Genomic DNA, 26,085 nt, shown 5'->3' on the forward strand with positions numbered 1-26,085 from the left:
AACTCTTATGTGTCACAGCCAAAACACCCCCACCGTGCTTCCTCTGGGCTGTGGGGAACAGGCCGGGGATGATCATCATCATCATCATCATCATCTCTCATCTACCAAAAGCACACGGTGTAAAAATATATCTGTGACAACAGGATTTAACCCAGGTCAATTAACTGTGATGCTTTTAATCACGGCATTCCCTTCCTGTCGTCTGTACCGAGCTCGGGTGGGGTCTTGTACTTTGAAGGCGATCCAGTTGGCTCTGCGGATTCTGATAAGATCGGTCAGCGTCAGAGAAGCAGGCAAATCCTTTTCCGAAGTAATCTAAGCTGAGGCCTGGGATCCATCATTGGAGCCAGTTATACGTCTTTTAGATTGAATGATGCAAAGTGTATGTGCCTGCATGCGTCTGTATTTATTTGTGTTCCTAATGCTTTACTGAGCTGTATTTTTGCATGCATCTGGTCAGTGTGTGTGCGTTGCAACACAGACACGTTGAGAGGTGGTGGCTGCATTTGTATAGTCCTTCTGCAAGGATGACTGAATGCAAACAACAGGCGTGTGTGTGTGTGTGTGTGTGTGTTTACCTGCTGTGCTGCGTCACCGTTAACCATGTGAGACATGAGAGGGACCTCCCCATTCAGGAGGGGGGGCGGAGCCAAGTCCAGCGGAATCTGGTCTGTCATCATCATTGTGACGTACATTCATGGAGAAATTCACTGAACTGCCCTACCTGGGAAAGTACAGAGAGAAATAGAGAGAATGAGGAACAGGGCACGTCAGTATTGTTAAGTTATAAACACACACACAGATGTTTTTTTTTTTTTTACATGAAAATAAGAACCAGATAAGAATTAGGGATTTCCCTGTGCTTTTTTAAAAGCAATCAAACCAGGACGTCAAAAACACAACGACGAGAAAAACAAGACGAATGATCTTAAGTGTCTGCTATACTTCAAACTTTCATCCAGAGGTGAAGGTACAGTAAAATATGGCTTTATAAGCATAAGCAACAAAGAGCAGAACATTTGCTAAAGTTGGTCAGATTTCATAAAGTCCAGTCCTACATTTATGAAGAGATCGTTGGACATTTAAAAAAATGTTTATTTATGTTTATTTGGTTTCTTGCCAAAAGTCTGACAATAAGATTGTTACCATCCTCATGTCTAATAAATATGAAGCTGGAGCCAGCAGCCAGTTAGCTTAGCATAGCATAGCTTCTTCTACAGGAAACAAAATCCACCTATCAACACTTATGAAGCCCTTTTTATAACACATTGTATCTTGTTTGTTTAACCTGTTCAAAAACTGAGATGTAAAAAGACTTATGCTAGGCTAAGCTAACCGGCAGGAGCTTCATATAACAAAACAGATATGAGAGTAGTATCAATTCTCCCAAACAAGGAAGTAAATAAGTGTATTCCCCGAAATGTCAAACAGCCAATCAGTATGTTTTTTTTCATTTGTGTTTATTGTTGAATTTCCTCAACAACAAAACGTTTTCCACTTCCTGTGAGCGGAAAAAACCTCTTTGCATTGCTGAGGGGCTTTTATTCAATTTGTCTGTTTCCTTTGGGTCTACTCTAGATATGCGGTTTCAATACCCAATTGTACTGTATAACAACTGGGATCAAAAGCCAGATACTGTTCATTTCTAATAGCAGAGGTGTACCTGAAACATGAAAGATAGCCAATACGAACACTGGAATAATGTATACTAGAATGAGCTAGAGAGAGTGAGGTTTATTCAAAGAAGCAGAACAATGAGAGAGAGAGAGACGGTAAGATTTATAATTGGTTCACTCAACAAGGATAAGAAAAATAACCTTGTGTACATAGAAAGAGACAGAGGACATTACAAACCGTGGTTATAACAGACTTAATATTTTCCTAATACGTCGTCTTTTCCTCTTATACTAGCTTTGCACAGACGTATCAGCTTTGGTGAAATACAACAAGTCACATCATGTCAACATAAAAGAAAAGAAGATGAAAAAGGCAGAGAAAACCGGAGATCAGAGTGAGAGACTAATTCAGAGCACTTCCTCGTAAACTATAGTCTCGTAAAATACAGGAGGGATTGCACTGGATATCCTGCTTGGAGGGTTAATAAGAAGAGAAAGATTGGATGAATAAGGTCTTAGTTTGATAAGTGAATAGGGATTACTGCACCTGCTCTCAGCATTGTAAATACAGCACAAAGCAGATCAGTATTCCTTATAGGATGTCGACCAAGGCCCTCTGGGGTCAATTGTGAAGCCGCTCTTTAGCGAGTAACCCAGAGGGCTAAATCGGGATAATGTTTCTTTGCTTGCATACTAAAAGCAGCAAAACCAAAAATAAGAACTACGAAGGCCATTCATCTTAAGTGGGAAATAACATGGCTTCACCTAATTGCCTATAGGGCAAGAACCAAGCCTCACCAAGGTTTTTAACCACGCTGCTAACCCTGAACCTAATCAGCCATAATGTATGGGCTCACACATACACACAGCGAAAAACGCTGAAGCTCCCATACACTTACGTCAGCGGTGATATATATCCTGTCTCCTGGGGAAATACACACAGATACACAAAGAGCTCCGGACAAAATGTTCCGCAAAAGCTAACCTAACACCTATATGCGCACATACACAAACACACTCACACAGATTCATTGCCGGAGTCAGATTACTGAATGACATAGGTGTTTCAATTAAACTCTGGTGAGTGAAATCACCCCTAAATGGCTAAAGCTGCTTTTAGCACTCACACATACAGTATGCATTGGGGATATGCTTTTAATTTTAGTAAAGACATATCTCTGATATCCATTTCTGACATACAGATAATGTACACACACAGCATTCCTCTGAAAACAGCTGTGTGTCATTGTGCGTCCTTTCTTTCAGCTGGTCGTCTTCTAGCACTGACAAGGTCTTTGAAAGGGTTAGTAGATCACACAGCTGTGGTTCATACTGTTGCAACATAAACACACATCACTCAGTCTTTCTAGCCTCTCTCTCATCTCTTATTTTTCTTCTTCTTCCGTCTTAAACTCTCCTTCTCTCTCCATCTGAGCCCCATTCCCAGCTCAGCCTGGCCATCCTGCCTCGAACACACACACACACACACACACACACAGTTGCGTACAGGACACATCACAGACAGATGGTAACACCACTCTCAACTTTTCCAGGAAAAAGAGAGGAGCGAGACAGAGAAGAGAGCAGGGATTTATATGATTTATATGATAAATGGAAAGCAAATGAAGAGGACGGTCCAAGACATCTCTTCCAATAACCCTGCGCTCTTAAAATAACCCCTAATTTCCTGAAGAAATTCATTATATTCTTACAATCTTTTTACTCATGAATACACTTCAGTATGAAGTAGAAATGAGATTCCAACAATGAACACTATTTGTATGATGTAAGAGGAATTCTGATGTAGGTTGAAGTAACCGGCAGAAAGTGTTTTTCTGCATACAGGAAGTGAGGAATTTTAACTGGAAAATCCACATCCTATAAGCCACCAAATAATATGAAAGCAATGTAATAAAAAGTATTTTTGCCCCCCTTGTTTCCGTCTTTATGCTAAGCTAACCCTCTGCTGTGCTGTAGCTTCACCGCACAGACATGAGTGGCATCGATCTTCTCACTCACGAATAGGCAGATCTCGCAATGTGTCAAACTATTTCTAGAGCGGTCTAGTAGATGAACACAATCTGTTGTGTTGTGTTCCGCTTACTGACGTCTTATTGTATAATTTAGTATTGGCATGTATTCTTGGTATTGGCATCCTCTAAATTGAAATGCTTAACCTTTCACTGCAATTTGGAGCAACTGATGTGTGAAATTGCACAGTGCAGAAGCAGGTTTGAAAAAAATAAATAAACGGAACATCCATTTGTCTTACTGATGTCAGATTTGTCTGTTTTTGTGATTATTTGACTTATATTGCTGAGTCATGATGAGAGTTAAATGGAGAGGAAATTGAAATGCTTTTTTGCAGCTGCTGTTGTTGTTTCTAATGCACATATCATATCCAAGTTAATGTATCAATGAATAATAGCCTTTGTTTTCCAGTGGAATCATTACCAGATGGATGCTGCTGTTGATAGCTTCAGAAATCACCGCACGCACACACACACACACACACACACACACACACACACACACACACACACACACACACACACACACACACACACACACACACACACACACACACACACACACACACACACACACACACACACACACACACACACACACACACACACACACACACACACACACACACACACACACACACACAGGTTTCCGTGCCCCTGGGGAATGTGGGAGGAATAAGGTGTCGATTCCCAGCAGGGATAAAATGTTAAATTGAAAAATTCCATGTTGAATACAGAAAACAATCACCCACTTGTCCGGGTGCATGAATGTTTATGTGTGTGTGTAAAAGAGCATGAGTCTGCGTGTGTGTGCGCATGTACACGTGTCTGTGTCATTAGACAGAAAGCCCTGTGTAAGCATGGAAACTGCCTCTCGAACATAAAAGATGCATAGAGTAAAACACACACACACTCACAGAAGCCTTCGATGTTCAGGGGCAGCTCTAACCTCATAACACGACAGTCATTACTCATGCAGCCATTCATCATTCACACACACACGCCCAATGACTCTGGTTTGTCCATCCTGATGAAGCATAATGGATATTCACAACCACCTAACAGACTGTCTGACTTACTTCCAGTCGACTTCACACCTGCGTCACACCTCTCTCTTTCTCTCTCTGCCTACCAGCATTCACACAGGCATAGAAACACACACACACACACACACACACACACACACACACACACACACACACACACACACACACGCAAAAGAAGATGAAGATCCCTCTCAACAACTTGGACTTCTCTTTTCCTGCACATGAATGAATTAATCACAAAAACAAAAACTCCTGCCAAGAAGTGTGAAACTGATCACAAGTCCGCTTCTTCTTCTTCCAACCACAGAGATTTCAGTGATGACATAAGGAAATGAAAACCCTGTGACTGCATGTGGTTTCTACCAGCACAATGAAAGAAGCCACAGGTTATACAGTATAAGGCTAATATTAGCAAATTGTATTTCTTCAAGTCCAACTGCTGCTTTTTTAAGTCTTGCAACAGGGGAGCTCAAAGTCAGTTGTGTCCTGGTGTTCGTCATTGAGAGCAATGGTGAATCAGTGCATCGGCATGTCTGACTCTCTTAGTTTGTATTTTTCCTGTGCTGCTAACGACGGCAGTAAGAGGCTTTGTCATCTCTACATAGTGGAAACCGTTCATAGTAATCACGATTTGTTTTACTGGCTACATGAGGCTGGTGCTGCGTGCACACCGAAACCATGACGGGAAAAAGAAAGTCGATTTATTTCAATGAAAAACATAGTCTACTCGAAGCTTAAGACGGACTGCCAAAAACAAGCCAACGGGATGCAGCAGTGGAACTCGGTGCTCCTCGGGCTACCTCGTGTCGACCACTCAAACAAGAGAGAAACAGTCATGGCTGCCAGGGATGGAGACAGAGAAGGAATGTGCACACAGGCCGCGTGTGAAGGAGTCAATACAATTCAGTAAAATAACAAAGATGTCTGTAGCGCAGAAACCATAACAGGCTAAACATCGTACTAATATCCACCAACGGAGAGAAAGGCCGATTCTATTTTATTCAGCACACCACACTTTTCCAGGAACTTGGGAACTCTTTCAGGAACGTAAAAAGCTGGTTCTGATTTTGGTTTCTTGATTCCGACCACAAAAAAAACTGCCCTGCAACCAAGGTAGTAGTTTTCATTGGGCTGCAAAGTACTGGGGTGGAGTTTGGACTGCTGAACTTCGCCGACTGCTGCTCGTACGCAAGCTTTGCAAGAATCCTACACGACGGCCATTTTTAAATACCGTCAACCATGTGATTAAAAGACAGAAGAGAAACATATTCACACCAACAACAAAAAAGAGAAACAAGAGAGAGAGAGAATTGAAACTGAAACTGAACTTCATTTGTTACTTAGGTAATGTCATTCTCTGTAATTCTGTTTAACAGTCATGAGCATGACAAATGAACCGCGGGACAGTTGCCTCATATGAATATGTCACACACAGGCCGAAAGCACGCTCAGTGGACATGCGTTATAGTGGCATTATACATGCGCTTCCTGTATTGACAGAGAACATTAGACATTGGTGTAAGCCTAAAAATGACATTGGTGTACCTGATTTGTAACGTGCATGTAAATGTAGCGACACAAAAGGAGAAAGATAACAGAGACATAGGTGTAGGTATCCGCTTCTTCATTCTGGATGCGTTAAGCAGCAAGGAACGCTCTCAGGTGTCAGTGCCTAGAACTGAATGGGTATCTATTCACTGCAGTGCTCAGGCATACACGCACACACATGCACACAAACACAGTTTGTGCCAAACATTACTGGGATTGATCCAAGTCCTTTTAAATCCATTTAATCAACTGACAACTTTAATCTGTGCTGGCATTTAATACGCACACACACACAAGTGTCAATGTGTCTGTGAGTGTGCGCGTTTGGAGCAAGAGGGATCGGGGTAGCTTCTAAATATGGTGGGAAACTGCCACCAACACCACTCCCATTCAACCCCAGCTCCTTTTACAAAAGGTATTCATTCTAGGAGAGACCTGCTCTCTCTTTCTCACTCGCCCTCTTTCTAACATACACACACACAGATTGAGTGAGTACCTTTTTACCAGGAGAGAGCAAGAGAGAGAGAGAGACAGAGAGAGAGAGAGAGAGAGAGCTGGGGTGGAGAAGGGGGAGATGCAGAGAAGGAGGCAGGGGGAGGGGGGAGGGAAGAGGGAAAGAAGGGTGGAGAGGAAGGCAAAGAGGAATGCTGTGCTTGTGCTTATTCTGAGGGGAGCGTGAACACACACACACACACACACACACACACACACACACACATTTGGGAAAGACAGAGAGGGGATTTATAAAAAATGGAACCTCTTCGGGTTCCCACGTCGGCTGGCAGCTTTCTGCACATATGCAGTGTGTGTGTGTGTGAGAGAGTGAGAGAGAGAGAGAGAGAGAGAGAAAGGGTGTGCATTGAGAGGCTTAAAGAGACGGACAGATGCAAAGTGTCTGAAGCAAAATTCAGAGCTTCAGCTTGTTCTTCAATTTGCCTTCATGCATTTGTCTTTTATATGTGTGTGCAGACATTTGTGCAGAGCGTTTATGTGTGCACGCCTCTGTACGTGTGTGTGTGTGTCTATGGTTGCAGTCCTCCTGCCCTGTAATTGCGGTAATGATATGTCATCCGCGAAGAAGAACTCGGAACGGGTGGAGTGGAATGCAACGAACACATACGAGCGCATACACACACACACACACACACGTTCCTCCTGCAAACCTTGTACGAACAAGCTCCTCCAAACCCCCTGAATACAGGCCTAGAGAGCACCCCCCCCCAAACAGATGAGATCCAGCGCCTCAAGAAACCACATCTGAAGGTAAATAAAAAGCCTCAGGTAACCAGCTGATGCTTATGGCTTTCGAATCTCTTTTAAAACTTTGAATCAAGCCATTTCACCTAAATGACCCAGCATTCATAGAAGCTACTAAACCATGTTGTCTTTTGAATGCGGCATCAATCAATCGCGTCATCATCTCTGGATATAAACACCGGTCACCTAAACAACTCAATCCCTCAAGGTAGGGTAACAGAAATGTGTTCTCTTGAAGGTAACATTGCTATTCTGAGCGCATTGAGCTGGCACTCTCACAAACCTACGATGAACTAGCGATTATATGTCCATTGTCTCTCTCAAGGACACTTCTACAAAAACAAGGTGAACTCGTGATCGTCTGGGCGCAGAACGAATCTGTTGCATCACTATCGTGGACCTGCCAAGCTGGGAATATCTACAAAGGACGAACGCGTCAATGCAAACACAATACCGATCGGGGAATTTCCCCCGACAGTCTGGGATTCAAACAAGCAGCACTTACTCGCCACAGGTCTTTTTCTCCAAACTCTGGCTACCTTATCACAACAAGGTTGCAGTTTTGGAAGTTTTGTCATTGCCACGTCCCAACATTCTCTGCATGAACGAGATTTGTCCACTTTTCCAAAATGCAAATGAGTCTCCAAGGTTAAACAGCGGTTGGATGCCTGCTTCTTGCACATAACTCAAGGCAGATGAGGAGCCATTAACAATATGCAGTTAGTGCTAGAAAAATGCATGAACTCCCCGAACATTGATATTAGTTTCTGATGAAATCTTGAACTGTCATGCTGCATTTAATTAATCCCAGATAAAGTGGCATCATTCATTCTTTTCCTGGATTAGTCCTTTCATAGAACCAGTTTCCTCTTGTCTCCTTTTTTTCCTGTTTCCTCTAAATGCCAGGCATTCTGCAGATCATTGTGTGCAGCCGGAGCGCCGACAAGTCAGGACTCAGCCTGCTAAACGACAGGCTCAGCACTTCTCTCCCCCGTCCATCCCTCACCCTCCACACACACACACGCGCGCACACACACGTATAAAATAAGCACCTCGGGCAAAGCCTTTCTCCCCTGTCATCCTCCCATCTATCCATCTACCCACCCATCCAATCCTCTCACCAGGCCTTGGTTTCCAGGAACACAGGCCAGAAACAGATGACCTAGTGACTTCAAGTCAGCCTTCAATCTGCCTCTCCCTTTCCCCCCCCCCCCCCCCGCTCTCCTACTGAGCCTTTTTAAGATTCAAGTGACGCCTATGTTGTCTGTCCATCTTTCTCTTCGTCAACATACACAATGTCCAACTTCAGATAACTTTAAAGGAATCAAAGGAGTTTAGACGGGAAGAATTATTTTATTCAGTGAAAATACAGAACGTTCTTGTACACACGCAAAAACAAAAACACTTACAGCTTTGATCAACTTGTTTCAACATAACAAACATTTTTCAGTGTGCTAAATAAGTAGCTCAGCCAAAGTCTCCAGGATCTGACTCTATTGCCATCCACTTCCTGGAAAGACCCCGCCTTCCTCACATTCCACTACCCTGTCAAAACACAGCTGCCCTCTCCCACTGGCTGACGGGAAGCCATCGGCTCCCTTTATAGGCTGTTGCTGAGGCAGTGGGCGGGAGGAAGTAAAAGCAGAGCTCAAAGAAGTGGCGGCCCATTCCCAGGGATAGACTACAGTTACATAATTTTGCACACACACACACACACACACAGGATCAAGACAACACCCTCAACACACAGCGGAACACAAAACAGGATAAGAGAGAAAGAAAGGTGAAGAGGCAGCAGAGAAAGAAAAGGAGACAGAGGAGAGAAATTGAGAAGGGGGGAGGGAGAGGGGGAAGGGCGGGGGAGGTGAGGCATCAGTTTTCCTTGAGAACAAAATGAAGATGAAATGGCTATTTTACACTCAGGTCAGGAGCTGAGGGAGAGTAGCTTCAGTGTCTGAGTGGGAAAGGTTACTTGGTGTATGGTGGAAGATCACCTGCATCGAACCCTAAGCGGAAGAGCAGTGGACCGAAAAAGAGAACTGTGCCAAGAAGAAAGTACTCTCACTCTCTCTCACACACACACACACACACACACACACACGACTGGGAGAGCTCTGCAGTTTTGTCAAAAACTAAGCAATTTGGTGTTATTAAATCAATATCATCTGTTGCCTGTCTGTGCAAGGCGGAATTGACAGCAATCTGTTAACTGAGGAGGGAAAGGACAGAAGACAGGAGGAAAGGGGAGAGGAAAGAGGAGAAGAGAGAAAATGGAGAGGGGGGGGGGGGGTACGAGGGGGCCGCACGTTGAGTGTGTGTGGAGAAAGAAATGTGTGGAATCCTAATTGTGTTATTGCTCCAGAACAAACATTAGTCCTGCCTGTCATACCACAGACAGCAGGCAGTGAGCAAGAATGTGTGTGTGTGTGTGTGTGTGTGTGTGTGTGTGTGCGTGTGCGCGTGTGTGCGTGTATGCATGCGTGTGTGAGTGAAAGAGACAGAGAAAATTGAATGAGTCCTGCAAATTAAGAGAGTTGCTCTCCACTTTTTCCCTGGCTATTCATAAAGGCAGAGCATTCACAATCAGCTCTGGATTAAACTGGGAGTTCTGCGTTAGCCGTTAGCTTCCCACTAGGACGGCGCCGCTAGCTCCAGCAGATGTGTGCATCTGCCAGCGAGCCCTCCCTCCTGCAGCTGTACGGCTGTGGGCTGGCCATGTGTGTGTGTGTGTGTGTGTGTGTGTGTGTGTGGTTGGGCCGGGGGCCAGCAGGCAGTAAACCCACAGTAGAGGCCCTGACAGTCCAATGCTTGCCACGTAGCCACGTAGCAGCGACGTAACGCCAGAGGATAGGAGAGCAGCGAAAGAGGAGACCTATACATCTTCTTCGTGTGAAAAAAAAAAAAGGATGCAAACAGAAGGGAGTCATGTAAGTCATTGGGTGAGAGTCTAAACCGAGGCAACGCAAGCGCTCAAACACACAGACACAAAGTAACTAAGTGATACCGTTCATCCCAGTCACAGACATTGACGTTTCCACCAATTACATCAGCCGAGACAGCCAGACTCACGCCGTTTTCCTCCAACTGAGAACTCCTTTGACTTACAGATGTTCGCGGCCTGTTTCCACAAACTGGTGACCACACACACACACACACACACACACACAACTAAATAGTTTACCGACCAGCATAAACATAAGCCCACCCTGTCCTAATCATCATCATTAAAACTGATGTCATTGTCTTCATTACTTCTATCAGCCTCATCAATGTCTGTAACATCACTGGCATCTTCATGACTGGTAATACCAAGACGTTCATGATTCCGGTCAGTACGCCAGACTGCCATAAGAGAAAGAAATGCTGTTTTGTTGGTGTGCGTTTAATACAGAGGAAGTGGCTATTCTCCCACAAGCACATGAACATGACTCACTCTTCTTCATGGCAGCGCTTCCAGATTTTTCTTCTCCTTTTCTCCCCCTCCTCCCTGTCTCTCTCCCTTCCTCTCTACCACAGCTCAGACTTCTCTCCATCCGATCCAGAGAGGCTGAGGGCTGAGCACTCCGCGGCCCAGAGAAGGAGCAATGAGCCTGAGAAGAGCTCACAGCAAACCCCCTCCCTAACGCCCTGGATCTCCACGGCTCAGTCTGGCCACACATATGGAGGCTAGTTTGACAAGCCAGGAGACTAAAGGCCGAGTTGGGCTGACTGGTGGGTAGCATGACGGGATGGGGAGATGCACACACAAGCCATCTTGGGTTCTGTCTTGGCATGGCTAGTATGCTAATAATGTTAAATAACAGCCGGGGTCGTTCCGTCTAAAGTCTACTCAAGGATCGTTAAGATTAGAAAGACAGAACAGGAATAGACAGGGAGAAAACTAAACAGTTGTCGAGTCATTTATTCTTCACATGTGTCAGACAACTTGTTCCTTCAAGGTAATTTCTCCTCTTGTAACCATGGAGATATAAAGCAAGGCGAACTCAACTCCGGTTCATACATTCTCTCTTTGTCTGTCCTTTTCTCTTTCTCAAATTCACATATTCGTAATCACAAAATGATGCACGCTGCGGGCTCTCTTTGGAGGCCTTGGACGTGCATCAGACATCCATTTACATGCCAGACATGACAAAATTATGCTATCATGATACGGCACCAGCGCTGCATTAGCTCCACATTCTCATCCTTGCCTCCTCCATGTGTCCTCGCCCACTACCTAAGTCTTTCCTTTATTGCTGTGTAATGTAGTTGGTTTCACGTCGTGCAGCCCTTTAGCAAAAATATGACGTTCTTGCCCCGCGGAGCTGGATCCTTTTCAAGTCAGTTTCTCAGATAAGGCAGCGGCTGTGTTGTGCATGACTTTCGTGGTTGCATAGTTTTCACAAGAAAGGACCAGTGACCAATGAATTAGTTACACTTTGGTTTTCACGAATCAGCGCTCGGCCTCTTCCTCTACTCCCTCATCTGCTCCTCCACTCCTCTTCTGTCCGTCCCACATCTAGCTTTAACCTGTCTGAGCGCTCCTTCTTCCTCACTCGCTCCCCCCCTATCCTCACCCCCACACTGCCGGCCCTACTTCCCAAACAACCCCTCGGCCTTCAAAAGACAGCCCATTCAGAAGGTTTTGGGAGGGAAGGGTGGGGGAGGAGGTTGGTGCAGGCTTCGGGAAGGGTGAGGAGGGGGGGGTGGAGTGCAGGGTTCTCATTCCCGCTAAATTGTCCCACATGGCCGAGCGTGCTTAGTTTAAACAAACACAGCCACTTCCTCCTCACTGCGCACATCGACACACAGACGCACATAAACACACACCAATTGGGTGCACAGGCATGCTTGAACTCCATTGCACAGAAACAAGCATGCACACACATATACAAACATACGTACACACAATACATTGTATACCAGTTGGTGGGCAGTGGACAATGCTTTCAGCAATGCACTCCAGCTGGTAAACTTTCAGCTGAGCCCAGACTCCACATAGACACCACAGCACTGAAGATCACTTACAGTTCCTCATGAAGGACAGTCGCATGCATATTCAGCATGTTTAGTGTATGGTTTGGCTTCTGGTAGCACAGATTTTTCACTTTTTTGTTTTCTTTAAAAAAGGAAAAACTTTTCTGTACAATCCACAACAAACATCTCAGCTAATGGGTCCCTGAAGTCAAACCTCAAAACCCAAACTCGTACCACAGAATGACACTCAGGGATCAGACACCGGACACAATATTTAGCCTGTGTTTGTTTGAGCGTGTGTGTGTGTGTGTGTGTGCGCACACATACAATTATGTACGAGTGTCCAGAAAGAGAGGTGGAAATATGGATGTGTCCAATGTGACCGTTTTAAAATCTTATTGTAAAGTCAGTTTTTTGGGGAATTTAATTAAATCAAGTCAAATTTGTATGCATGCACTTTTACAGGGGGGAATAATGACAGGAATTTAGTTTTATTTATAGGTGAGAGCAACTACAACATTTAAGAACGTATTTAGAATACACTAGAGCTGCAAAATTGGCAACGTTTGATGGTTTCACATACCTACAATATGAATATTAGCTGCTATTATTGGTCTTACTCTCTAGCAAATAGAATATTATTGGATTTTTGGACGGTTGGTTGGACAAAACAAGACATTTGATAATGTCAACCCGTTTTCTAGGATATTGCGATGGCCCCTTTTCAATGTTTTCTGATCAATCAATCAGTAGGCAGCTAGTAACTACAATGGCACCCCTCCTGTTCATTATAGGCACGAAATATTGCAACATACAGCTGACTAAACACCAAGTAAAATATGTAGCAAATCACAGTTTATATAGAGGGCTTAGAGTCAGAGGTGCATGACATGTATAATGTAAACAAATATTAAGAGAAGTCCAAATCATTCTTCTGTTGTTTTACCTCTGCTGTGGAGTTTATTGTAAAGAGCTATGACCTACAATCTTCATAATCAGCTCTGTGTTAGTGAAGGAGGAGTGAAGGTGGATTACCACCGAGTCCAGACAATAGGCCCACATTCCCTGCCAGTGGACCTGCTGCCGTCCAGGCATGCACACACAGCATGTCTCTGCCACTAATGCCGAGCTCCATCAGGGCTGCATGCCATGAGTCTTAATTAAGACAGCTACGCCAAGTCAAGAAGTGAATTCTACTCCCCCTTTCTCTCTCTCTCACACACACACACACACACACACACACACACACACACACACACACACACACTCACAGACTCACACTCTTGGATGGACGAGCATGTAGAAGGAGACAAACCACCAAGAGACAATCAGTATATCAGTTTTATGGGCCATGGAAAGGCTTTGCTTAGTGGGTGAAGTGTTGCGAGTGTGTGTGGGTGCTGAGAGAGAAAGACTATTTAGTCACACCTACATGAGAAACCTGTCTCCTCTCTACACACAAGACAACAACTGAGTCTGAGAGATGTTCATGCACACACACAAACACACACACATATAGCTGTTAAATGCACAACAGAGCAAGCAAATCATGAATGAAGGGTACTGTACATGCCTAACTCCATGACGTGCGTGTGTGTGTCTGTATGCATGTGTATAGAGCAGACAATAATGTTTAATCCATTAAAAGAAAACTCAATGGGGCAGTAAAATGAGAGAGGACACTTCTGGGAATAGCAAACCAATGGAAAGTGTACATACAATCACTTGCTCCCTAACATCAAACACACACACACACACACATATATAACACCCCTCCCCACAGCCTGGGGTCATAAGGTCACATTCCTCCTCCTCAATCAGCCTCAGGATTTCACACACTAGTTCAGGGACGTGGGTGTGTGAGTGTGTGTTTCTGCCTGCCTGCGTGTGTGGGTGGATGTGTGTTTGGGATGTTTCAGTGATCTGTGGGGGGTCCAGGCTTGAGTGCAAGGAGGGGAGAAGTGAGGGAAAGTAGGGGAGGCCATGTCCACACCAAGCCGGATAAATCCCAAAGGCATTTTCTTTTTAAAAACTCTCTTCAAAGTTAATTAGGTTTTTTCTGTAACAATGACGCATGCATAGACTCATCAGCTGCACTTGTATCAGAAAGGTTAAGTGGCCAAACCTTCTACCGCCTCCAATTCTCCTGTGATCACTCAACAGTTGGTAGAGCCAATAACTCAATACAGGTGGATTTAAGTCATGATTTGATGGACGTCTCAGTCAAGCAGCGCAAGAATTACAGTTGGATTTGGTAAACGGGTATTTATGAGCTGTGATCAAATCACTATTCAACATTCTTTTGTACACAGAGACATGACAGTGGAACCTGCTTTTATGGAATAAAGCTTTAGCTATTTACCTCCTTGTTTTGAATTTCAATCTGCATGGTTTTGAAAACTACCTAAGATTGCCGGCGTGGATGAAGTGCATGAGCGGGGTTTTTTATTCAATGATTTATTATACTTGTGGAAACGGGCTGTGAGTGGCAAATGAACAAGAAGGAGAAATGATCGGTATGTGGGGCTGGGGCGGGTGGGGGAAGACAGGGGGAGAGGAGGGGAGGGAGGGGTCGAAGTGTGTCTGCGTGCCCTGGAGGGGAGGAGGGGGGGGGGGGGGGGGGGTTAACAAGGCAAAGCAATAAAACATGTGGCTTTGCATTAAAGAACACCTACTTCCTCCTTCAGCAGAACCCTCAACTCTGGTCCTGCACACCCGCCAACACTTGTGTACAACATCCACACACACACACACACACACACAGTACATACACACAGAAAGAAGGGTATTTGAAAATGTGTGTGTGCCAGTTCCAATTCCAGCCATTTAACGATCACAAATATAACCAGTTGTAGATTAAATTCCAGACGCGTGAACCCAAGCCCACAGCAGACTCAAGACACTTGAGATACACACTCGAGACGCTCACAGACGGGCTTAAAAACAGCCATTAACGACTGGCAGAACTTTCCATGGGCCTGCCAACTAGCAACATCAACACGCCTGGCATGCTAATGCAGGCACGTAAAGTTTACTGCGTGTGTGTGCGTGCGTGTGTGTGCGTGGTCAGCTGGATGAAGGGATCAAGCGTGCACCTGTACACACACAGAGCACCAACTTAACACACAGGCATGAATCGTATACACACACACACACACACACACACACACAAACACACACCAGTGGGGAGCTCTTCAACAAGCTGTTTCTGTGGATGATTCCCCGAGGAATTGTGCAAGGGCACGGGCAGGACAGGGCAGCTTTTCTGCAAGCATGCATGCATGTATCCACAAAACTTTACCGACTGACAAGAACTCGACAGCCCAATTACTGGATTCCAAACACGTTATCTATTCGTCATCATCATTTATATTTCATCATCTGCTGCTCTAAGCCGCAAATGTCACTCTTGCCTTTCCCTGTGCCGCACAGCGCTGCCAAGACCTTCCAAATGACACCAAGTGATGAGCAATGAATCAAATCAGCAACGAGAGAAGTGAAAGTATTTGGTGAAGTCAGGCGTTGCATCATGTGCAAACTGTGTTCTGTATTCAAAATATTGCAGATTGTACTATAACTGTACTATTACTGAAGTACTGCCTATAGTTTGGGTTTTGGACTGTAGAACAAGACGTTTGAAGCTATCAAATAAGTGAATGACATGCCGAGTCTCTTGTTGTGACGACACGGTTCACTTGAAACTGAATTGTGCCCTAAAGAGTGTTACGATTTTGTTAGCAAAAAGTTTAGGATAGCTGAGAGGTTCAATGACATTAAATGACAGTCTGGGGAGTTTTATACTTAATGTCAGCGATGATAGTCTGTCAGAGCAGATGAGAGGAGAGGAGAGGGCAATGAGAAAGGAGAGAGGAGGAAGGAGACAGGGAGCAGAGAAGTTGAAAGGGTTCTTTTATCTTCTTCTAAATCAACCGTCAACAATGCAGGAAATTATCAAGGGAGACAAAAAAAAAAGTGGAGACGGGCACTGGAGAATGAGAGAAAGAGGGAGGAAGGAAGGGAGGGAGGAAGAAAGAAAGAGAGGAGGAGGGTAAACATTACAGCTCTGTGCCAAGCAAACATGAGACGCTGGGATACTTCAACAAAAAGCCAGCGCTCATATGGGAGAGAAAGAGACACCAAGAAGCAAAGGAGGGAGAGAGCATGCAGGAGAGAGACAGCTAGGCGACCGGCAGAGTAACACAAAGCTGGGAAATGGAAAGCGAAAGCATCAAGCAGAAGACAACAAGCAGCCGTCGTGAGATACAACAAAGGGTTTTTTTTTCTGTTTGGGACTTCACACTTACGTGCAGCTCTTACTTGAAACGTGTTTACATGGTAAAACTTATTGCCTGGAAGTTTAGTTTGACTAAAGTGTAGATCATCAAATCAAAATGAAACAGGAAACTACCCGAACAGCTAATGCGAGACACTTCATTCTCTCGTACACAAAAACATAACAAAACGAACCAAGAACTTTACCCAAACCTGCATAAGAACACTCTACATCATTCAACACAGCGCCAAAAAAACCTACCGCAAACTTTCCAAATGAGTCTGTACAATCCACTATGTGTGCGTTCACAGTTTGTCAAAGGAGCAACGTCACGGTGACATATCATCATTCATTGATGAATACAAACAGTATGAAGCTCAATATCATTGCCACAATGAGAAATTGTATTACTTTCTTAAAAAGCTTTTTATCAATCAACAGAGCTGAAAAAATAAGTTGATGGACAGGAAATGAATCTGCAACTATTTTGATAATTGATTAACTATTAATATGACTTTAAAAGCCAAGATTCTGAGCATTAGCTGCTTACAGTTTCTACAACGTGAGGATCGATAAAATGATTTACGGATTAATTGAGAAAATAAATGGCAGATGTATCAGGAAATTGTTGCATGGCATGAAGATTTCTGTCATCTTAATAAAGCCACTTTTTTTTAATATAAATGAAAGATTGGGTTGGTGTCCCCTCTAGAGCTCCACTGCACTCCATCATATGTCACAGTAGCAGCAGAGACGGTTTTCAAGCTCCACCACAGGTTGAAGCCACGTGCTTTACTGTGCATCATCAGGACAGAAAGGTTTCAGGGTCGAGCGGAAGAAAAAAAAAACAAAAAAACTGCAGAAATTCTCCTCCTGCACCGCAGGCGTCGACCCCTTGACCTCACTGAACAGGAACAACGCCAAACATCCAACCCACCAATAAGTAAAACCTCCTAACGAGCAGGAAGCCGCTCGCTCACTTGACCAGACCACACCTTTTTATTTTAGGTTAATCTGATGATTATTGTAAAAATTACCAATTAATAGCATATTGCTTTGTGTCTCTCAGGAATAACTATCAATGCCTTCAAAAATGTTTGGCACTAAGACATCAGAAGGGTACAGCAGCACTGCTCAGTAACACTGCCCCTCCGATAACATGTTCGAGGTCACCACTCACTCACTCACACACACAATGGCCGGCATCACCCTGTCCTTTCCCTGACCCCATTTGGACCAGGCGTACCTGAAGGTTTTACAGCGCCGACAGCGAACCACAAGCCGCTGCAGGTAGAAAAGCGGAGAACCCAGATTATGCCTGAGGTCAGACGGAGACAGATGCTCTTGGCATCACGAGTCCTCATGAAACATGGGAACAACTTCCTCATCGCACTTAGAATAACCGGTCTCAGAATAATAGAGGCAAAAACACAGCCAGTCCATCAGACCTGGGTCCCTACGGTAAGGTGTGAAACTTTGATTACATTCAGTAAAGCACAATAAACTCACTTTCTAATGATATCCTTGGAATTCTTGAGACCCATTAACCAATCCTTTAGTGCACTTTAGTGGACTAAAACAAACTGATTATGTGGGACCAAACAAAAGCAGCTGCAAAGTCCCATTTGTTCCATGTAGTGACGCACCGTCACACAGACGGACACAGCTGAGTGAGTTGTACCTGAGTGACAGAGCCGTAATGGTTGCAGAGCACAGGTCGTTAACTTACATAAGGCATCGTTCTACCCTTTGCCTATTCATGTGGAAGACAGAGGAAGGCCAAAGCAACAATGACTCCCTCCTTCAACCTGACTCCAGTCTGAACGCCGGTTCTTTCTGTTCCCTTATATAATTGCAGTGTATTTTTTATTTTTTTTTAAACACAGAAGAAGGGGATTTTACAACAGGCAGACTAAAACTGGGAGAGGAAATTCACTTGCTTGCAATTGCATCAGTTTGGGTGCAAACCCCTGCTTACATTATGCTGTTTTACATCCTCTAGCACCGCATTCCTGGCTCTCCACACTGCCAACTCCACTCAAACATACAGTACAGAGACATATAAAAATGCACAAGGCCTGTCATTACAAACACTGGAAAAAGAGTTTTCATCCAAACTTTTTGTTGAATTTGCTATGAATACAAGGACAACATAACGGGGCGTTCAGAACCTTTTCAAAAGTCGACCTGTGAGCTTTGTTTACATTCTCATTGTGTCTAAATGTTGAAACCAAAGAGGCTTAACTTTCAGTGATATAAACCTCTTTCAGCTCGTGTTAAGAGGGATATGGGTGTCATACTTAACCTGTAAAAAAAAAAAACACAGCTTCGATAATATGGATTGCACTTCTCCTTTGTGATCTGCAATGCACCAACCAACAGCTTGTTCACTTGGTGGATCAATTGCAAAACCCAACAGTGCCTTTAGTATTTGCTTCACACACTCGAGCTGCAGACACTAAACTTCCTGGGGCTCAAAACCAGAGCCGTCGCAATCTGAAATCCTATTTGTCCTGTTAGGTAACTGTTGACGTCTGAGTTAGGGCCTGATTTAGAAATGAGACATTTTGAAGGACTTTAAGGAGAGAAACGTATACTTTCAACGAAAGAGATTTCAAAAAGAAGAAAAAAAAGGCTCGTCTCCATCTATTGGTCATGCCTTGGCTCATTGTCCGTAGCCTAAACTTTTGATGCTGAGACTTTTTGATGCCTCAGACTTGTGGAAGCAAAATAAATTGGCCATTCATGCGCCACAGAGAGAATTCCTTTGCTCTCACCTAAACCTAAACGCACCTTTTCAGCGGGTAGCCAATCATTTCGTCCCCCCCCCCCTGACCACCCAAAAAAAAAGTCCGATATCAGTTTTTCACAGAAAAAATAAATAAATTACATGGCCACATCAGCCTTTCACCAAAGGAATGTCATCTGACGTCATGTATTTGGGATCGGATTTCTCCCTCTCTTCCTTCTCTCCCCTGAAAAAAGTAAGCGCACGCTTGCGGGCGCGCGCTTGTGTGTGTGTTTGAAGTGTTGGGTTATTTTTTCCCCTATCCTATATTCTCCAATGTGCCCACTGGATCCAGAGTCCACAGCAGGGGGATATGCGATTCTAAAAGTCATAGCCCCACTTATACCCCACTCCACCGCTAATCATGACAGCATGACAATTAACAGTCCTGTTATTACAATTTAAAAAAGAAACTGACGCACAACTACCAAAATCTGTCTCTCAAGTCATCTTTCGCATCCTAAAATTCCCGACCTACAGCTGCCACATCTCTTGTCTCCTCTTCGCTGGCGGACTAAAGGACTTCTGCTACGGCGCTGTCCTTCCCTGCGAGCATACGTGGAAGGCAGATAATCGATCGCTCCAAAGCAGGAGACCAATGTTTGATTTCCACGTCTGCATCAGAGAGGCTGAGATGGAGATTTGTCTTCCCTGCACAAACAGACAGACACGTAGTCATTTCTGAGAGAGAGAGGGAGAGGGGGGGAGAGAGAGAGAGAGAGAGAGACTGGCTGGAAGGAATGCTAGGATATGCTGGAGTTGGGATTTTTTGACCCTTTTTCCTGCATTCTGCAATCACACACAAACTCTATTGAAAGTCCTTTTAACACGACCCCTATCACCATTGTTCAACAGTTACCCAAATGCATTATAACCCCCTACAGCGCCAATTATAGGATTTCGCAACCCCCCCCCCTCTGTCAAATGTGACTGCCTCAGCATCTTCCAATAACGACTTATTTTCCAGCTATAAAAGTGTTAATTTCCTGATTTTGAGCAGCTCCAACACGACCGACCAATTTCCAGACAAAGCAAGTCAACAACTGCGATTTGTTGCATAAACAGGGAAAAGAGGGAGAAGGGGCTTTCTCCTGTTGCGCACTCACTCCATCTGAAGTCCTCGGAGACAAAAACACATTCTTTCGCGAAAGCTGAGAATTCGGGACCACAAAGAGCGGACTGAACGCAAAACGTTCCCTTTCGACTTGTGTGGAAAAACTAACACGATGATTCCCCTTAAGTTTAGCGTTTAACTTCGTTTTTAAATAAACGGGGACATTTTGCCCAAAAAGTTTCGATTCACCCCCCCTCAGCAGGAGCGGAGCCGTTTTCCTTTTTCCTTTGCGCTGGCCAAGTGGCCCAGACTGCCGGCGTCAGCGCTCAAGCTCTCCAAACTCACTCACTCACAGACACGCACTTCTAAAACTTTTTCTCCATCGGACGCCATTCTCGTCTTTTTTTGCGGGGTGGCTTCGCCCCGTAAGAGAAGTGAAAAGAGAACTCACCTCGCTGCAATAAAAAAGTCTTCAAACAGACGGGGCTGCGTGTTTTTTTATTCCCAGGGTCGGGTCTTGCCTGTCTGCTGGCGCGGCGCAACGCGTACTGGGAGACTCCGCCATGTCAATCAAAACGCGACGCACATGTAGGTCAGAGCCCGCCTCCTTTTTTACCGTAATACACTGCGCATGTAAATAAAAAGCCTAAACAGAGGGCAGAGCTGCTCATTCACCTGTGTGTCAGAGGAAATCTGCAGGCTCGTCTTTTCCAGCAGGGTGGGTAATAAAAACAAGGTGATTTTCGACCATATCTGAACTAGTTATGATACAGTATTTGTATTGTATCCAACTTTGTATTTATATTCATATTAAATGGTGTCCACTGTATGGATTTATTCTGAAAAAAACACTTTGAATCTGTTTTAACAAACAATTCTAATACAAGAAAATTTGTGTTACAATTTTGTTTGGTGGCTCCTGATCAGGCAGAGGCAGAAAACACCCATTCTGACACCACTACCATTTTTGTTCACTTTATTTTTCAGGTGGAAAAAAACTGTCGGTAAGATGTTGTATCCAGAGCATTTCTGTTATGTCGGGCCAAAAAGGTGGGTGGTGAACTCTTCTGCAAATGAAAGCAAGCTGAATCCGGTTCAGGCTGGTTTATGTTTATCCGTTATCATGACACAGAACCTCTTCATACCAGAACCTACAACAGCAAATGACCTGCTTGACCCGTGTCTCTTTGCACACATTGATCATATAGCCGACATTTTATCACAACAAGACAAACTAAATTATCAATAATTGTCAACCTATACTACAATATATAATTGTTCCCTTTGGACATAACATTTTCTATAGCCCGTTTTCTCAAGTGGGTCAGATCTCTGTCCCAGCGCCTCTCAAACAAAGTCCCTCTGGTGGCTGCACTGAACCCCCACGGCCCTCAGCTGACAAGCCCAAGGGTTACAGGTCTGAAATTGGGTTAAAAATCGGTGAAATCTGTGCTGAATTTGGTGCATAGATATGTTGAAAATGACCACAAGGCCTCATGTGTACTGTGCAGGGTAAACTATTCTATGAATAATCTCTATGAACAGTTTCTGGGATCAATACGCTAAATCTGACCTATAGCTGATGGATTGTACCATGAAGAGATTATAGCTACATGTAACTGACAGTATTCGGCTTCCTTTAAGTGAAGACATTACAGCACAGTTACATGCACGCACAGTGTTATTATCTGTGTCGGAGGTTATCTGGGCATGTTGGTGCCTGAAATCAACACATTAGCATAAACAGGCACATGTCCGGATCAGAGCATTAAACCTGTTGCATAGTTTCATTACAAACCCACAGTAATGGAAGGACCAACTACTTTTCCAAAGGGATTTCTCAAGCGTTTCAAAACTAAAATAGGATTAAACTACAGAACAGATGTTATCTAATTTAGAAATATTCAACATCAAGTGTATTTTTCCCTAAATAAGAGGTTGAATGCCTGCAGGATTTTGACTGATGACTATTGAGAGACATCTCCACTCAGCAGAAAACAGTATAAAAGCTAATTCCCTGCACAATAAGATCCACATTAGACTCACTGACAGATTCAAATCTGGGTCCCAGACTGGAAAATGTGAGGAAATCATTTAGAGGAGACAATGTTTTATTAACATGAAGCTACATAAAGAAAAAGTGCAAACAACAGAAAAAACAAGCTGTTAAAATTAACAACGGGGTTTACGTCTGGTATACGTGTTTGTCTCCAACAGTAATCAGCCTCTTTCTTTCTCTATTTTCAAGCAAGCAGACTCAGCCAAATACACCCATTGCCCCTGAGTTCTAGATTTCTCTCTGTTGGCACACACACACACACACACACACACACACACACACACACACATTCCAGCAACTGCACTAAGAAAACAGCCACTGGTGTAATTCTAAGCCTGAAGAAGAAAAAACGGCACTAGATCAGGACAGTGTGCCTGTGAGGAATTAAATCAAATTAAGTTCTGTTCAATAAACACGAATCATCCTCAAGGGGCAATTGATGTGGCAGGCAGAAAACTCCTTCTCACACACCAAAAGTACAGTGCGGGTTGTATACAGTGGGTACAGACAGCCTGTGGAGCCCCCTAACTGCAGAAATAGTGTATGATACCACTTAAACAAACTGGGTCATTTTCAAATTCAGTTTGTTTGGATACATAATGTGATTACATTTTCTGGAAATTCATTTGAGGAGCACAAATGATCTTGTAATCCAGTCCTTATTTATCTTCAGGACAGGGGACTAAAATGCACGGAAGTGTCTGCAGTGTATTATTGCATTTGGCTTCAGAATTTAGTTTTTTGAACCCGTCATCATCATAGTGTCATTCAATTCATCCACTCAGTAGCTGTCTCTGGTAAGAAATGGCATTACCTAACGAAAAATATCCAATATGTAATCTTAAAAAATGATCCAATGAATAAATAATCCAAATCAAGGTACTTTATGAAATTGATGAACAATAGTAATATAGTAATATGTTGGTTGAGCTTTGATTGAATGTTTCCACTATTCCACTATTCATGGCTGTGTCAACCGCTCCGTTTTCACAGTTTTTACCTCATGATCTATGTATTCAGCAGCTGTCCTGGAGCTTTCAGTCGCATCACATGATCTTCATCAACAGATAAAGTTTTCCCAGTTATCATGGAAATATGGATGTTGAAACTTTCAAGACTTCTTGTCCCTGTTGGTTCAAAAGTTGAATTAACAATAATATTTATGTTATTTTATGCAGTACACTAATGAGGTGAATCTATGTTATCCCTTATTGAGCTCCCCTATTAAATCTGTATTAACCACAAAGGGGACAATGTGGATAAAGAGAAGCAGATGATTTAGGGAAGGGCTCAGGAACTTTACAACATGTGAGAAGTGAATTGTTGTGCAACAGGCGCTGGAACTCGATATCAGGGAGATGTTCCCAGGATTTTGTACAGTGAACTGTGCCAACATAAAAAACAAAACCGATTGATTCAAATAAATCTGTCAACAAAGCCAAAGTGGGGCAACCTTGAGTGACGTATTGGACCTTTGCAGATAGCCAGTCACATTAGATTAGATCTGTGTAGGAGAGTGGATGAGGAAAGACTGGAGGGAGCAGATCTTGGAACAGCAACCCAGCTATTTCCCCTGTATGTCAGGGCCAGGCCTCTACAACCACCAGATGTTTACCACCAACCCAGCTGCTTTCTCTCTCTCCCCATCTTTCTCCCTCTCAGATTTTTTTTCTCTCCTAGGCTCTTTAAAAGCAAGCCCTCCCTGTAATCATGCACACTCAGTTCACCAGAGGTCTTTGAAGTAAGTGGAATGTGCTCAGGCATATGATGTGTGCATACATATTCTATATTCTCATGGCACAGAGAAAGCAAAGCAGAGAAAGCAGGGAAAGAGATTGTTGGACTGCAGCCGGTCCTTCCATGTGGTTTTTAAAACGTTGATTATGCCTTCACCTCGCTCTCACGTGCCTGTGTGTGTTTGTGTTTATGCATGCATTTATGTGTGTATGTTGTGTCTACGTGAGCGCGTGTGTGCGTATGTTCGATGAAACGCAAGTCGGAGACACCAGGTGACAGATGATAATGGGCGTCTGGCAGCAAAAAAGACTTGAATGGAACATGATGGTTGCGCTTGTGTGTGTGTGTGTGTGTGTGTGTGTGTGTGTGTGTGTGTGTGTGTGTGTGAGTGTGTGAGGTGCTTACTCTCATGGATGTGAGGATGGAATTTGGCTCATCATGAGTTCAAAGGAGTCAACCCAAAGCTCTCTGAATACCAACATGAGCAGGCATGCCTCTCTCTCTCTCTCTCTCTCTCTCTTAGTCAACCTCTCTCTAACGCTCACCCCCTCAAATGAGCTGGATCTGATTTGGGATGTGTGTGCCGCTATCACTTAAAAAAACCATAATTCCAATATTCTCAGCTTTACATTATGTTACATCACATTGCATCACACCAGTTTCCTCTTTAAATGACAAATTAGTTGAACATTATCAGGAACAGATACCTTTTCATGTGCTTACATGCCACACTGTGCAAATGTTACAATAAACACGGAAACATATTTTTTCTCTGGAAAGAGAGTGGAATTCTTTTATCTGCCTTTTGCTACTGGGTGGGATGTGACAGTTTTGGCAGAATAAATGTTTAATGTAGGCATACCACGTCTTGACACAGAGTTAATCACACATTTTAAAGCTTTAATGAGCTGGGAATACACATAATTAAACATTATGTCGAGTCACACCTTCATATAAATGAAAAGGTCACATATAGATACATATGAACATCTTAGCTGAGCTGCTAGCATGTCTAAAACATCTGCACATGGTGGCTCTAAATGTTTGGTACTGATATTTGGTATTTCATTTGTGTTATATCTATAATTATCATATTAATATTATCTGTGGTATGTCTCGAACACGCAGGACACTTTCAAAGTCCTTCTGTGTCCGAGCACATCTCGGTGTCTCTCTTTGATAAGATTAGTTTCTTCCAGTTGCTTCCTCACTCTTTTCCAAACAGCTTTATCCAAAGCTCCTGTTTCTGGTATCACTGGTATGTCTGGATTCTGGAACAAACAAAACTTTCCGCCTGATTCAAGACCCTCCAGTGCCCAGACACATCTCTCTGTCGCCGTCTTTCTCTCTTTAATAAGATTAATTGGTTCCAGTTGCTTCCTTGCTCTTTTGGGGGATGTTTCCAGTCAGCTTTTATCTAAAGCTCCGTGTTCAGGGGATATCTGTGTTTGTTCAATCTCTGCCAATCGTGTCATGTGTTCCTACTTACAGAACACCTTCCAGTCATGATAACACAAAGGGTGACGTCACACAGGCCGCGCCACACCACCATAGAGGGTGGTGGGTGTTGGCAATCACGGCAGTGGAATGCCTGTGACTCAAGGAGCTGGGACTGCGATCTGGTTGACTAATTGCTTTGTCCCTGACATTTGTGGGGGGGAAAAACAAGCCATTTCAAACAATGACCAGTCAACTCTGACCTTCGATGGGAGGCAAATTGC

General features: G+C 43.8%; 1 protein-coding gene across 1 annotated transcript in view; it reads right to left on the reverse strand.

Moving 5' to 3' along the window:
* fndc3ba (fibronectin type III domain containing 3Ba) overlaps nt 1-1,125 on the reverse strand; it is a 66,396-nt gene extending 65,271 nt beyond the window's left edge. The window contains exon 1 of the mRNA XM_076108427.1: nt 580-1,125. Within this exon, the coding sequence (XP_075964542.1) occupies nt 580-695 (116 nt within the window). The 5' untranslated portion in view covers nt 696-1,125. The remainder of the gene's footprint in view (nt 1-579) is intronic.
* Between the last annotated feature and the right edge of the window lie 24,960 nt (nt 1,126-26,085).

The sequence above is a fragment of the Anarhichas minor genome, unplaced genomic scaffold, assembly GCF_050575085.1.
Source record: "Anarhichas minor isolate MPS153535 unplaced genomic scaffold, ASM5057508v1 ptg000040l, whole genome shotgun sequence".
NCBI classification, from domain to species: domain Eukaryota; kingdom Metazoa; phylum Chordata; class Actinopteri; order Perciformes; family Anarhichadidae; genus Anarhichas; species Anarhichas minor.